General features: G+C 52.6%; 1 protein-coding gene across 4 annotated transcripts in view; it reads left to right on the forward strand.

The window, feature by feature from the left end:
- Positions 1-13,750, forward strand: part of ATP7B (ATPase copper transporting beta) — a 56,158-nt gene extending 42,408 nt beyond the window's left edge. For 3 of the 4 annotated variants that reach the window (XM_049646873.1, XM_049646870.1, XM_049646872.1), the window contains 8 exons: positions 1,060-1,242; positions 2,507-2,675; positions 4,339-4,482; positions 5,772-5,914; positions 7,559-7,762; positions 7,863-7,980; positions 8,445-8,547; positions 9,150-9,917. In XM_049646873.1, the coding sequence (XP_049502830.1) occupies positions 1,060-1,242; positions 2,507-2,675; positions 4,339-4,482; positions 5,772-5,914; positions 7,559-7,762; positions 7,863-7,980; positions 8,445-8,547; positions 9,150-9,423 (1,338 nt within the window). In that variant the 3' untranslated portion in view covers positions 9,424-9,917. Of the gene's footprint in view, positions 1-1,059; positions 1,243-2,506; positions 2,676-4,338; positions 4,483-5,771; positions 5,915-7,558; positions 7,763-7,862; positions 7,981-8,444; positions 8,548-9,149; positions 9,918-13,460 lie in introns of those variants that run through there. The other variant, XM_049646871.1, reaches the window with a different exon arrangement.
- The last annotated feature ends 1,888 nt before the right edge of the window (positions 13,751-15,638 follow it).

The following is a 15,638-nucleotide window of genomic DNA, read 5'->3' on the forward strand; positions in this document are numbered from 1 at the left end:
CTGTACTGTCCTATCATAGGCTCCATAAGATCAGGGACTGGGAACTCTTTTCTCACCGTTGTGTCCCCAGCATCTTGCCCAGGGTCCAGCACATCGGAAGCGCTCAGCGGTTACTTGCTGAATAAGTAATGAGGAACCAGAAGGAAATGAGAGAGAGAGAGACTGACAGGAGAAGAGGCTGCTGAGGGAGAAAGGCAGGGAAGGCAGGGCCTGGGAATTTCTGTCAACTCCAGATTGGATCCGGAACTTAACCCCAAGAACAGCAAGGGGCCGTGGAGGGGTCTGAAGCCCCGCAGGATGGAACTGGGTTACTTGTTGGGAAGACCGCTGTGCCTGCAGAGTGGAGGGAGGGACGAAAGGCGGCAAGAATTGTTGGAGGAAGAGCAGTTAAGTGCGTTGCTGAGGCTGGCGCTCGGCATCAGAAACAAAGAGCTGAGTGTTGTTTGCTAAGTGAGGGAGAGCCGGGCCTGTGGGGCAGTCTGGGCACGGCGAGCAGCTGGCCTTCGACGGGGCCTGGGGGAGTGTGGAGTTCAGGGGTCGCTGGGCTGTGGCCGCGGACACAGGCACCGACCAGCAGAGCCCAGACCCGTGGGGACCACGGACCCAGTGGGACAGGCGGAGAAAGTGGCTCCGGTGGTTGGTTACATGGCCAGGGGCACCGCCTTCCCCTCCCTCCAGCTGCAGCGTGAGCGCCTTATTCTCAGGCGGCCGCAGAGACACTGCAGGGCGCTGACACGGACAGATGTGCGTGGTGGCATTGCCCAGAAGACGGTGCCATGCCATCTCCTGTCACACTGGAGTGACAACTTCTGGCTCGACCTGGCAAGGGTCAAGTCACAGCGTGGATTGTTCCAGCTGGACTGAGAGGGAGACAGTGTCTTTGTCGCGGGAGTGCGTGAACCCGGGATTGATCGTGGAGGATTGAGTTAATGGAGTCATGAAGGGATGTTACTCACTCGAGCTTAGTTGAGTGGAGTTCTGCCTCAAGGTTGTGTGGACTCTTCAAGTCCCTTCCATCTGTATACGTGATCACCAAGGTGTGGTTGGTTGTTTTGGCAGATAAAGACTGTGATGTTTGACAAAACTGGCACCATTACCCACGGGGTCCCCAAGGTCATGAGGGTCCTCCTGCTCGCGGATGTGGCCACGCTGCCCCTCAGGAAGGTTCTTGCTGTGGTGGGGACTGCGGAGGCCAGCAGCGAGCACCCCCTGGGTGTGGCGGTCACCAAGTACTGTAAAGAGGTATGTCGACCTGGGCATTGCTCACCCCGCCCCGCGCCCTCCCCTTCCTCCACCTCCCCCGCTGTCACCGGCTGGGCTGGAAGCCTCCAAGCACCTTCCTCCTCACAGGCCTTTTCTCCTTGACCTCTGTAACCTGAGTCAGCTGCCTTCCGGGAGGCCTTGGCTTGTGGGGTCCGGAAACCCCTCAGCAGCCCCTGCGGAGCAACAGGTTGGAGATACGGCTCACAGCGCTGGGTCCCTCATCCCGTTGCCAGATTATCACAAAAGCAGTTCAGCGTTAACACTCATTTACTGAGAACGTACCGAGCTTCTGTGCTCGGGGAGCTGGTGGTCGGGTGGGAAGGACAGATGGTGGAACAGTTCGGTCCCTTACGAGCACTTAGTGCAAGAGGGATACGAAACCAAATGAGGGGTCGGGTGAGGCAAGGAGGGAGCCCTCAACTGGGGACGGGGAAATGGAGAGGAACCAGCAGCCATGAGCGAAACGCCCCGTGGGTTCTTGGCAGTTAATGGGGAAGCGGTCATCCTTCGACCTCTCCAGAGGAAAGGCCTGTGTAGTTTTCCGTTTTCAGTCTAAACATAGAGGCAGCAGGATGTGCCAGAATATTGCCCTGAAAAATTTTAAACGGTCTGGGCGAATAGGATTATGTGAATGTAGAAAGGTGGTGTGGATGCCTGGGGGAAAAGTGGACAGCTCCACCTGGACAGGGACTCTTCCAGAAATCTCCTTTGGCATTTTGTGTAGGGTCCTTCGGACCACCATGTCCCCTCTCTCCTGATGTTTCAGGATGAGCTGTGCTCTCTCAGCACTCCTCTGCTGTGTAGTTAACCCAGATGAAACAGCTCCTCAGTCCTTTCTCCTGCCACTGTCCTCGTCCCCCAGGGTCTGTAAAGGGGTGGTTACCCTCCTGCTGGGCTCAGAGCGGCTCTGTTACCATTTCCCCGTTCCATCGTTTTCATGAAATGATTTGCAACATAAAAATAATCTTTCCTCTTTTTGCTCTCCCACCTCCTTTAATTTGAGGCATTTGCTGTGAACTGCTGTCCTCCTTTCAGTCTGCCCTTTGTCCAGTATCATGAGGCATCAGCGTAATAATCATAGTGTCGGTGTCGGATAAGAGAAGGGATTGCAGAGTCACTAGTCCGTCTCCTCCCCTTCCCGGTCCTGCTTACCCCTCAGTTCTGGCTGGTGCTGTGCCTTCCTGCCCCGCTCCCGGGTCTGTCCTCCCTCCTACTCACCTCCCCTCCCTCCCTGCCTCCACAGGAGCTGGGAACAGAGACCTTGGGGTACTGCACAGACTTCCAGGCGGTGCCAGGCTGCGGAATTGGCTGTAAAGTCAGCAACGTGGAGGGCATCGTGGCCCATGGCAAGCGCCAGTGGAGCACACAGGCTGGGGTCTCAAACGGCGTTGGCAGTGTCCCTGAGGAGACAGGTACCCCTGGCCCTCGTCTCTCTGCCCGGCCTGCCAGGGGTGGGGTCCGGCCGGGTCAGGTGGCAGCATGCCAAACCAGGGAGCCCGGGCCAGCACCGCTGGGTCCCCTGCTATGGATGGGGGTGGCTCATGGCTGGGGTGCCGCATGCCCGCCTCCCCCAGGAAGACCTGTGGCTTCTCTGTTGTGTTCTCTGATGCATCTGAGTCTTGACGCTACTGAAATTCATAGAGGGTTGTTTCTGCGACCCGTAATCTTGAGTCTCCTCTTTTTCATCCCAAGTGGGTCTTCTCCTAAGCTACAAAGCAGACAGATGGGGATTCTGCTTTTGCCCTTCCCGTCTCCCTCCCGTGCGGTGGAGCTCTGATGGGATGTGTCATGTTTACAGGGCTGGCGGCAGAGAATGCAGAGGGGAATGGTCTGCCCAAGCCAAGAAGGGGTACTGCGTGGAGCGACAGCTGTCTTCAAATAGCGGCTTTTCTGACTCTAAGCATAGCTTGCTAGCCACCGCCGTAAGAGTGTAGAAACCCTCCCAACCCCAAACCCCGTGTCTAGTATTCTCTCTTAAGTGCATTGGTAGTTCAGTCTTGCTTGGGAATGCATATTGCTAGAAGCCACCTGCCACCTTCTAGCAGTTTAGAACCCTAGAGTGACCCTTCCATTTAGCTTCCGGGGACTGGTCTGTGTGGTGACACCTAAGTTAGTGGCACACAGAGTTAAAAGGTGACAGGAGATGGGGTGCCTGGGTAGCTCAGTAGGTTAAGTGTCCGACTTCAACTCAAGTCATGATCTTGTAGTTAGTTCAAGCCCCGCATCAGGCTCACTGCTGTCAACACACCCGCTTCAGATCCTCTGTCCCCGTCTCCTCCTCCCCAGCATGTGTATGTGTGTGTGTATGTGTGTGTGTGTGTGCGCTCTCTCTCAAAAATAAATAAACATTTAGAAAGAAAAAGGGTGAGGGGCGCCTGGGTGGCTCAGTTGGTTGAGTGTCTGACTTCAGCTCAGGTCATGATCTTGCAGTTCATGAGTTAGAGCCCTGCGTCGGGCTCTGTGCTGACAGCTCGGAGCCCGGAGCCTGCTTCGGATTCTGTGTCTCCCTCTCTCTGCCCCTCCCTCCCTCCCTCTCTCTCTCTCTCTCTCTCTCTCTCTCTCTCTGTCTCAAAATAAATAAACATTAAAAAAAATTTTTTTTAGTAAATCTTTAAAAAAAAAAAAAGGTGACGGGGAAGACTCGCCTAGACTTTTAGGAGGAACAGCTTTAAGACATTTCCTAGATAGAGACTAGTTATTTGCTGATGCCCCTTGGGCCAGGCATCTGTACCAAGCTACAATTGCTGCTTCAAATCTCTGCAGAAAAAGAACCAGCAGATACCTCGTAAAGGCAAATAAGAACACTGCCTAATGGTTAATGGGCTCATAACATTTTCACACGTACTGCATGTAGCTTTTAATCCACCCCCTTTAATCCACACGCTCACATTCCACACATTAATTACTCTTTTTTCCCTGGTCCTTCAAGGATGGTGCTACGAGAGGGGCTTACTAGGTACAGTTTTTCAGAACGGTTGAAAGGACATTCTGCTGTTCAAAGGATCCCACGGTTTTTAGTCCTTTCTCACAGTAAAATTGGACTCTTTGGGAATAACCACAAACTCTTTTGAACAGATGCAACCCCCCAGACCTTCTCTGTGCTGATTGGGAACCGCGAATGGATGAGGCGCAACGGCTTAACCATTTCCAGCGACATCAGTGACACTATGACAGATCACGAGATGAAAGGCCAGACAGCCATCCTGGTGGCCATAGATGGTAAAACGCCCCACCCACCCCTGCCTTCTGCTCTCAGAAACGAAGTTTCTTAGGGCTATCTGGCAAAAATAGACTTTCTCGGGTTTTTTTTTTTTAAATATATTTTCCTGTCTGTTAATTTAAATTCTATAGCCCAAAAGGCTGCCTTGCCAGTTTTTCACTTCGTTCTCGGTCTGGAGGTGTCTCTCTCGTTGTGTCCCTCCTTCCCCGACACCCAGAGCGAGGTGGTGTCGGCCTCCTTGGTCTTACGTTCTACACTGCCCTCGCTGTCATTGTCTGCGTCCATCTGAGCCCGCCATTCGGTCACCCACCTCCCCCATCACTGCAGACGCAGCCGCGGTTTGCTGTCCGGGAAGGTTGGCCGCGGGGTGCCCTCCAGTAGCGAGACCCACTGCCCGCTCCACCGAGCTCTCCAGGATTGCATGTGCCTCAGTCCTCAGGTTATGTCCGCGGCTTCACGCCTCAGTGCATTGGAACCTTCCTTTGCTGGTGTTCTCTCTTATAGAAGTGAAACTGTATGCAGATGAGCAACAGAAATTATTCTCCTTTTTACTGCTGCAACCAGACATGTCCTCTGTCACTCTTTTCTCCTGCTCACACCACCATGCCCTTTCCAAAGTCCTTATAAGCCCGCAGTCCCCTCAGCTCCTCAGACCGGAATCTGCTCGGCTGAAGGGGCCGTGCCCTCGGTCACACCACTCGCCCGCATCTGACCCCCCCGCACCCCAGTCCTCGAAAGCCTTCCTGCCTCAGGATCCGAAGATTCATGCAAAACAAAACAAAACAAACAAAAAAGTTATACAGAGATGCGTTCTATAGGAAGGAAAAGAAAAAGGAAGGACTGATTTTCTGTTTGGACATTCATCACTTTTAAGTAGCATCTGTTGTACTTATTCCGATTCTCATGTTCCAAAAACAATAGCTAACATGCATTGCGTTAATATGACCCAGACACTCTACAAAGTGATAGATGTTCCTTGCAGAATATTTGGAAGATTCTGAGAACTATAAAGAAGAAAATGAAATTACTCCTTATCCTAGCCTTCGGAGAGCCACTGTTAGCATTTCATGTTCCTTCCAGACTTTTGTATGCATCTACAAATGTAGGTAACTTTTAAGAATGCAGAATCAAAGCCACGTTATGTTTTGTACTTTGGTGCTTTGCTTTCGCATGTGATGTTGCATTATAGAAACGATCACCGGTAGTGGAGCCTCCTTTCTTTCCTCCTTTGCCCCTCGGGCCACCCAGCGCCCGCCATTGAGGACTCACCTGAGGGTGTCCCCTGCAGGCGTGCTCTGCGGGATGATTGCCATCGCGGATGCTGTCAAGCAGGAGGCAGCCCTGGCCGTGCACACGCTGAAGAGCATGGGCGTGGACGTGGTTCTGATCACTGGGGACAACCGGAAGACCGCCAGAGCCATTGCCACCCAGGTGGGGGCTGGGGGCCGGGGATCTTTGCCCTTTCAAATTGATCTTAAGCCCACTGGAGCAGTTTGAGGGGGAAAAGTCAGCGACAGCCAGCGCATCCAGTGCCCCACCTTGCGTCTGGTCTTTCCCTGTGCTGGGTGCGTTTCTCTCCTCATGCTCTGTTCTGGCCCGAGCTGTGCAGCATCCCACGGGAGACCACTGTACTGCCGTTGCAGAAGGCAATTCCAACGTCCTCTGCGTCTGTATCTCCAATGGGGAAAAAAAAATCATGGCTTGAGAATTGAAATACACAACTTTCTAGATTTGGGGTTTAAGGGAATGTTTTGTCAGCTCAGCTCTTTTTTTTTTTTTTAATGTTTATTTTTGAGCGAGAGAGAGAGAGTGCACGCATGAGTGGGGAAGGGCAGAAAGAGAGGGAGACACAGAATCGGAAGCAGGCTCCAGGCTCCGAGCTGTCAGCACAGAGCCTGACGTGGGGCTCGAACCCAAGGACCGTGAGATCACGACCTGAGCCGAAGTCGGACGCTCAACCGACCGAGCCACTTGGGTGCCCCAGCTCAGCTCTTCCCAAGCGTGTGCAGCCGACATGGCTGGGTCGCGGGCAGTTCTCCAGCAGCGCTCACTCCTAGGCACTGCTTCCTGTCTGCCCGACTCCGCCCAGGCCGATGGCTCCAGTGCAAATTCCTAAAAATTACACAGCCTCCCCAAAGAGGTGTAAAGTGTATGTTTTTGAAAATGAACTGCTTCCTATAAGGGAAGCCCCAGTACCTCTCTATACGTGGCCTTCCTTGCTAACGATGGTCTTGTTGAGTACCCATGCCTCTTCCTGGTTAAAAATCATTTATCAGTTCAGCAAGCACTTCCTAAGCACCACCTATGTGACAGGCTACAGAGCAGAGTGAAGAGGGCACCTGCCCTCCAGCAGCTCACTGCCCTGGGGGGAGGGTGGACCAGTGGCCAGGGTTGAACTGAGGGCTCAGTTCTCCAATAGAAAAGTGCACAGGACATGTGGGGGATGCCAGATCACACCCCCCACCCCCGCCCTGGCAAGGGCTGGAGACCCCTTCCCAGGGGAGGAAATGCTTGAGCAGGGGTGGTCAGATGAAGAAAAGGGGGAGGGATGGAGAAAGGGTAACTGACGGATCCAGGACAGAGCAGGCAGCCTGAGCTCCCCAGCAGTGGGCTGGAGAGCTGCCAGGAGCTGAACGGGGCAGAGTCCAGGCTGGGCCTGCTGGGCCACAAGGCAGAAGGTCAGAGACACGCAGAAACCAGTTATGGGGGGGGGCCTTGGGAGGCAGACCGAGGAGTGCGGTTGTCATCCTAAGGGGAAGTGGGAGCCACTGGAAATCTTTAAGCAAGAGAGTAGCGTGATCGGCTGACCACTGCTTCGGGAAGACCACGGTGGGCATAGGGGGAGGGGAGTCTGGGAGGTGGGCAGGGAGACCCGCAGGGGCCTAAGCCTCCGTGGAAGTGGGGGAGGGCACCAGGATGGGCACTCGTGCCCTGGGATCTGCAGGGTTTGGTGACTGACGTCATTGACTGGACCGGGGGAAGATGACTCACACATTTCTGCTACTGTTCACCGTCCTTTGCCAACAGCAGGTGTCGTGTATTTGTTCCTTGACTTCTCTTTTCCTTTCCCTTTAGGTTGGCATCAACAAAGTCTTTGCAGAGGTGCTGCCTTCTCACAAGGTGGCCAAGGTCCAGGAGCTCCAGAATGAAGGGAAGAGAGTCGCCATGGTGGGAGATGGGGTCAACGACTCGCCGGCCTTGGCCCGGGCCGACGTGGGCATTGCCATCGGGACAGGCACAGATGTCGCCATTGAGGCTGCTGACGTTGTCCTCATCAGAGTGAGCTTGGCTCTGTCTTCTCCCGCCCTGTTGTCCACGTCATGGGAGTGGTGAGGGCCGTGGGACAGAGCTCCTGACTGACCGTGTGTTCCTCCTACAGAACGACTTGCTCGACGTGGTGGCGAGCATTCACCTCTCCAAGAGGACCGTCTGGAGAGTACGACTCAATCTGGTGCTGGCATTGATTTATAATCTGATCGGGATACCCATCGCAGCAGGTAGGGTGGCTCTCACCTGTTTGCTGACCTTTGACTCCAGCTTCTTTGACAGCAGGCTTCTGTCTGCCTGCTGGGTTCCTGCCAGCCTAGTGGGTAACCTGCTTCACTGGCTGCCAGAGTGTTTTAGAAAGAGTTTGGTTTCATTATGTTCTCTGCTTCATAAGTCTCTAAAGGTAAACGAAAGCTGCAGAGAGGGTCCCTGGGGTTCCCTGCTCCCTTGGAGCTCCTCCTGAAACCCGCGATGCCATTTGGGCACCGTCCCGGGAAGGCCAGGGTGGGTGGGTGAGCCCAGTCCCTTTGACGGCACCCCTACCCAGCTCTGAGACTGCCTGTTGGCACATGGTCATGACGTGGCAGCAGGGGCTTCTGAGCCACCCCAAGGAGGAGACCTTCACAGTGGGCAGCCCAAAGCGGTGCCCCTCGCCTCTGGGCTGTGGCGTGAGTGTCGTCCTTCCCTTGGCCAGGGGTCTTCATGCCCATCGGCATCGTGCTACAGCCGTGGATGGGCTCAGCGGCCATGGCGGCCTCCTCCGTGTCTGTGGTTCTCTCGTCGCTGCAACTCAAGTGGTGAGTCCCCGGAGGCGGGAACATGTGCCACGGCGGCACCCCCCAAGCCTTCTCCCTCCACCCAGCCACCCCTTTCCCTCTGCCTCCTGGGCTGGCTGGATGTGTGCCATGTGCAGGTTCCCAGCGCACCTGAGGCAAAGACAGGACGGTAGAGCTGTGTGTGTGTGTGTGTGTGTGTGTGTATATAATGGCTTCATCAGCACCACGAGCGAGTAATTCTCCACCTCACAGCCATCATCACATGCTCGGCTGTTATAGTTAGTCGGCTCAAGAGTTGTTGACGTGGAAATGTCATGTAGACATGGGATCCTCGTGCATTATTATTTTATCTTTTTTGAAAAACATATTTGTTCATGCTTTCACTTAACAAAAGTTAATGGCAGCCTACTATGTGCCAGGCATTTAGATAGCAAGTTTCTGAATCAGGTGAACTTTACCTGAATCCTGGGAGCTCAATACCCTCCCCTTTAAAATCCATGAGGTTTTGATACTGTATGTTATTGAAAGACTTTGATGAGAGGTCTTTGCCAAGTTCCAAAAAGAAAAAAAAAAAAAGCCTCTGTCCACAATGTCTCAAATGCTCTTGGATCCTTGCCTTGCAGCTATAAGAAGCCCGACCTGGAGAGGTATGAGGCCCAGGCCCAGGGCCACATGAAGCCCCTGACTGCGTCCCAGGTCAGCGTGCACGTTGGCATGGATGACCGGCGACGGGACTCACCGAGGGCCACGCCCTGGGACCAGGTCAGCTACATCAGCCAGGTGTCTCTGTCCTCACTGAAGTCGGACAGGCTGTCTCGGCACAGTGCTGGGGCTGACGACAATGGGGACAAATGGTCTCTGCTCCTGAATGACAGAGATGAGGAGCAGTGCATCTGAAAGCTCCGGGCGGGTACGGTCCCGGGGCTCGGTCTCCTTGCTGAATAGTCGGGCCGGCTTTCCTGGTAGACAAGGCTCGGGCCGGTCAAGTGCGGCACCAGCAGCAAGACGGACGAGGCTCCTGTCTGGCCTCGGGGACTTCCGCTCCCTGGACATTCCTGGTCATCTCTCCTAGCACATGCCGCATCCAGACGTGGCCCCTGGGTCAGCCCACCCTGCCTAGATCCCACTAGCACAGGGGCCAGGCATCCTGGCCAGACCCTGCTGTTGGCACGGGCTTATCGGGAACGTGGCTGGACTCTCGCAGAGGAGGGGACAGCCAGCCCTCCGCACAGGCCTCTGCTTTTGTGTTTGGGATGATTGCTTGTAAAAGGACCAAAAACTTGGCTGGGCCTTTCCTTAAAACTCATGAAAAGCCGTGAGTTTTGACAAGACCCACACGCATCGAGTATCTGAGACCGCAGTTTACCTCAAATGCACCCCATTGACTTCTGCCGGCACGGTCTCTTCCTTTTCTGTTCTTCACACTGGGGATGTGCCGCCCCACCCCCTCCCCCCCGAAGCCCTGCCTGGTCTCTGAGGGTATGGCTGATGCCGTAGTGATCCCTGCTGCTGCTCCTGGGCACTTCTGCCAGAATCTGCTCCCTCACATGCTTGGCCGGAGAGCCTGCCATGCTTCTCTTCAGGTTGAGGAGAGTTTTCTTTCTCGCTAGTGTGCCGCTTGGCCACAGAGTCCTGGCCACGTGCTCAGCGGCCACGGTGGCCTCCTCCGTGTCTGTGGTTCTCTCGTCGCTGCAGCTCAAGTGGTGAGTCCCGTGGGGCGGGAGCGTGCACCACAGGCGGCACCCACTGGGCCGTCTCCCCCACAGAATGGCCTGCTGTTGTGGATTGTCGCTGCCCCACTGGAGGGAGGGTCTCAGAGCCTGAGACCTGAGAAATTCTGCTCCCTGTGGGGTCCAGGCACTTGGGACCCTGGGAGGCCTGTGGTGCTTGAAATGGGTGTCCCACGGGGAGGTGTGTGCGCTCACAGGAACCTCCTTGCAGGCCTCCGGGAGCTTCAAATTACGTGGTCTGCTGCGTGACCGTCACCTCGGGGCATTCATTCAGAACTCCTGCCAGGCGTGCCCCTGGTGGTGTGCAACTCCAAGCAAACAACGATACCCAAATCAGAGGAAATCAGTTATTCTCCATGAGCTCCTACTTCTGCACCCTGAGTCAGTGCCTTAGGAAAGGAGTCACCACACCTTCCCCGAGGGACAGTCTTTCACACTTTGAGTGGCTCTTTGTGGTGGGGCAGGAATGGGGCCAGTTTTAGACTCTAAAGTCGGTGGTAGTTGACAGAACTACATGGGAGTAGACGAGTAGAATGAAGTAAATTTTAAGGTAGAGCCCTGATCGCATACACAGAAGAATTTTATTTATTGAGTATCAGTTATTTTTCAGGGACAATATAAGCACTTTCTATAGGTTACCTCTAATCCTCCCAGCATACCAGCAAAGCAGATACTATTGTCCACATTTTATAGGCGGGGCAGTAGGCCCAGAGAGGCTATGTATCCTGTCCAGGATCACACAGCCAGCACACTTGCCAAAACGGGGATCCAAATCCATGTCTTTTGGCTTTGGCTCTGAAATCTTTTCTTTATTGCCACTGCCACCCGATTATCAGTTTGGTAAGAATCAATAGGAAAAGGGCACTTGGCTCTTAGAAGAACAAAGCTGCCAGGCAATATACTCATTGTTATCAACTGGGCATGAAATTTGACCGTGGGGTCAACTTACTCACCTTCTCCTTGGATGGTTTGTTTCCATTTTCGCATATGATTCCATTTTGTTGGGTCTTGCCCTCTAAAATGCAAGTGCAGGGTTCTGTAGTGCCTCTATCATTTTCAGCCTTCCTCTCCTTCCAGGCCCCTTCCCGTTCTTCCCTTCCTTTATTCCTGGCTGTGCTTGGGAGTGTTTCTTGTTTTCTTAACTAGGTTAATCATTGTCTAAAGAATCTAACTGCATTGATTTTTTTCAAAGGCTTTTAGGACCATAAACATCATGTGTATATGGCCATGAAAATATTTATATAATTGCACAGAATGTAACCTTTAGATGTTCAAGGGGTAAGGATTTTTGTGTGCGTCAGATAAGAGCAGTCCCTATTCCAAAAACTTTCCATGCTGCATTAGAATAAAGTTTATTTTTATTCATCTGAAAGTCTGCCTCTTGCTGGCTCCGCGTGTGTGAGAAGCATAATTGAGGCCAGTGTGGCTCCGTCTTCACTGAGAACTTCTGCAAGGTGCCGGCTTTGGTCTGCCTCATCAGGGCACAGAAGGGCAGGGTTTTAAACCGTGGAGGCCGTGGGGGGTGGCCAGACCCTCTGATGTGCCACCCCTGGCACCATGTGGGCCCCTCTCCCGGATACAGGGCCTGCCTTGGTGGTGTGTGGAGAGAACCCTGGGGGGCAACCCCATCCAGGTATCTGTCCCACCGGGCCAGACACGGGCCTCGATCTGCCCCATTAGATGCACTTCTCTCATCGAGAGGAATTGTCAACAAAATGCTGCGTCAGACACACGTGTTTTAATCCGGAGGGATGTGTTTTGAGTCCCTTGGCCCTAAGGGAGCGGGGCAGGGGGAGTAGTCGAAGAGTCTGGACCAAGGGCCTCTGCTGGGAAGGCTCTGTGGGCATCTTGGGGTGGCGAGCGGGCCGCAAGCGAGCTCCAGCTGAGGCCGAGGTGACAGAGTAATTTATCATCCAAACCAGGACACTTTTAAGAGTGAAAGGAGGCGCTATTAATACTTGGCCAGGCCAGCCGGCCTGCAGTGACACTAGCCAGCAAACTGGGACGCGTGGTCACCTTCCCAAAAAGGGAGATAGACCTTGTGAAGTCACTGACACAAACTGCATCACTTCAGAATGCTGCTCTCATTGTAGATTCTGTGGACATGTTGGTGACATATCCTTTATCCAGTTTGAGATTTTTCCCTCTGTCATATCCTGAGACCAACACTTCTCCGTAGAATCACTGAGGTGGTTATCTTTGTGGCCCAGTATGACCACATCAAGAACCAGTCACAGATGTGTCGCACTTCCTGGTGCCCTACGGTTTCTCCAGCACACCATGTAGGACTTCAAGCCAGGCACCCTTGACTGTTTTTCTGGAAGCCCAGGTGTGGGGGTTTCGTTGTATGCATGTCTCCTTGTGGGAAGAGAGGATTCCATGTCTTTAAAAAATAGATCTTTCTAAAATTTGAGCAGATCTCCCTGATACGATTCCACACGCACCAGAATAAATCACAGCGTCTATCCATTTCTGATAAGTTTTCAGCCTTTAAGATCTTCGTGAAGGCTTGTGAAGGACAGAATCTACAATGAGAGCTTATAGGGGTCACCCTATAAGCAAATAATAATTGTAGTTTTCTTGGTGAAGAGGCACCGGGAAGCTGACGTGTCAAGAGGTAGATACTAAGTTGTTCTGCTAGTTTACTAAGAGACCAAGATTGGGGTGCCTGGGTGGCTCAGTCGGTTAAGGGTCTGACTCTGGATTTTGGCTCAGGTTATGATCTCACAGTTTATGAGTTCAAGTCCCACATCAGGCACTGACAATTGTCCACTGACAACGTGGAGCCTGCTTGGGATTCTTTCTCTCCCCCTCTCTCTACTCCTCCCCAGCTCAAGCTCACGCTCTCTCTCAAAATAAATAAATTAAAAAAAAATTTAGAAACCAAGAATAATAAAAGTGGCCTTTATTTTAAGAAAATCCAGCATAGACCAAAATCAGCTCACCAAATAGGTTAATTAGAAAAAGATTATTTGAATTAGAAGTTATTTTTTTTTTTATGTTTTAAAAAATTCATGTCAATATTTCAGTAGGTAAATTCCCTAATGCATATAAAGTTCTCCTTGAGTTAGGAGAGTTTTATTTTGCATACAACTTTTTCTTAACTGCATCTTTTATTTAAAGACAACAAGCAGATACAGAGGAATGCATATACAGAGAAATGCTCTCAGCAAGCATTCACGCTGACTCAGTTTCCCTTTGCAGATGACCCTGTATGTGGGAGCGTGGATCTAGTTTGGAATGCACTGTGGAGCTGCTGGGAGCGAAACCACTCTGCTTTCTGCATTTTCTCACTCAGCTCAGGCAGGGACACATACGCCACTGTGTGGGTTTTCCCAGAGGGAGATGTCTACTTGTCTGCTGTTCTCCTTTGTGTGAAGACAATGGCAACGGTTGAAATTACAGGATAGAGTACGAGAATGTTAAATAGTGCCACGAAATCCCAGCGTCTCCTTTATTCGATTCAAAGAGATGAATAAACACATGTGAAATCATCCAAGGGCTAAGATGAAAACAAGGATTGATGGAAATGTAACATTTTTTCCTCTGAAAAGGAAATAGCTGTTACCTCTTTTTACTTCCTATGAATGTGGTAACCACTTACAGCAAGATTTAAGCATAGAGAGATCTGTAAACTGGGGAGGGCGGGGGGGTGGGGAATAGCACCCAAAAGGAAACCCCACGAGCATGATTATGTGGAGGGCGTCCTTCGTGGGAGGGAGCAAAGCCTGTCTGTCTCCGGGGACCCAGCGTTCTGATCTAGTGGAGGGAGAGGTGCTGTAACGTGCCGGGGACAGAGCTGTTGTGAACCGACTGGTACCCAAGACCCCGTGACAACGTTCAAACCCTGGGAGGCCAGGCCGCCAGCTGTGTGCTGGGGCCACAGCGGGCTCTGTCTTTCCTGCTCACCCTGTCCTCGCAATGACAGTAAGAGCAGTGGGCATCAGTCAGTCTCATTTCCACAGATGGGGGTGACCAAGCTGAGGGGCCTCCAGTGGACTGTCCAGGGGACAAAGCAGGGAAGGGTGTTTAAGCCCACTCAGCTCTGGCCCTGTGGGGCCCACCCACCTCCCTGCAAAGGTGATGTCCAGTGCTCTCGGCAGGAGAAGCTGGGCCTCCCTGGCACCCCTGGTCCCCGTCACATGCTTGGGGGAAGAGAGTGTCCTTTCGCAGGACTGTGTGGTTTATCTCAAGAGCCACCAGGTGTCTCTCTGACCAAAACAACCTCCTAGTTGGCAGCAGGATCCTAAATTCTCTTGATCATTTTTTTTTTTTTTTTTTTTGAGGATCTGGGAATTCCAAATAAACCTCATCAAAATGAAAATGGGAGACGTGGCAGAAGGTGAGGCTGGAGTCTGGCTCTGGCAAAGGGGCCTCTGAACTACGATCTATTTGTGCTGGCAGCCCGCGTTTAGCCGTGCGGAGTACGTGGTGGGGACGACTCGGCAGTGAATTTCTCCATCACCATGTGCGTCTGAGCTTCATGCTATTTCCAAGTTAAGGCTTTTTTTTTTTTTAAGCTTGAACATTAAAAAAAGAAAAAAAAAGAGTTTTAAAGGCTCATAGTGATTTTCAATGGCCCCTAGCTCTAAGTTCTGAGACTCCTGTGTTTGCCTTGGGTTTATAGGACTCCACCCCAACCCCCTGGGCAAAAGTGTGTTCCCCGCAGTGTCCAAACGACACCCTTGGGAGGGTCACTTGATCCTGAGCAGGGCTTTCCTGCCGCGGACCTCTATTTCTTCTTCTATTCGGTGGGGAGCCCCACCCTCTTTCCTGTCCCGAGATAATGTGGATAAGGGGCAGTCCGTAGGAAACACCCACACAAGTGCAAGGTGGCCGATGGTCTCAGGAACCTTACCAGGCAATTCAGGTGTCTTCTATAGAGCCTCCTACCTCGTTGTGATTGAAAAAATAAAGCATGACCTGGGGCCTCGGCTCTCTCATCTGTACAAAATGGGCAGAATTACAGTTTCCACTTCCCAGGATCATGTGAGGATACAATGAAGTCATCTGAGGAAAGCACATCCTCAGCACGCCACAAATGTCAGCTGCCGTCGTCACGGGTGATGGTGGATGTCACGGTGGATGTCATCTAGGATGAAAACAGCTCAGCCTTTCCTCACAAGCAGGTAAAAATCACCCTATATATTCCCTCACTGGGCCGGAGGAAGGCCCACTTACGGGTCTGCTTCTCAGACTTCATGGACCATGTGGCTTGCTTTAAGAAATTTTTCAATGTTGGGGCGCCTGGGTGACGCAGTCGGTTGAGCGTCCGACTTCAGCCAGGTCACGATCTCGCGGTCCATGAGTTCGAGCCCCGCGTCAGGCTGATGGCTCGGAGCCTGGAGCCTGTTTCCGATTCTGTGTCTCCCTCTCTCTCTG

Source organism: Panthera uncia (assembly GCF_023721935.1).
Source record: "Panthera uncia isolate 11264 chromosome A1 unlocalized genomic scaffold, Puncia_PCG_1.0 HiC_scaffold_16, whole genome shotgun sequence".
Lineage (NCBI taxonomy): Eukaryota > Metazoa > Chordata > Mammalia > Carnivora > Felidae > Panthera > Panthera uncia.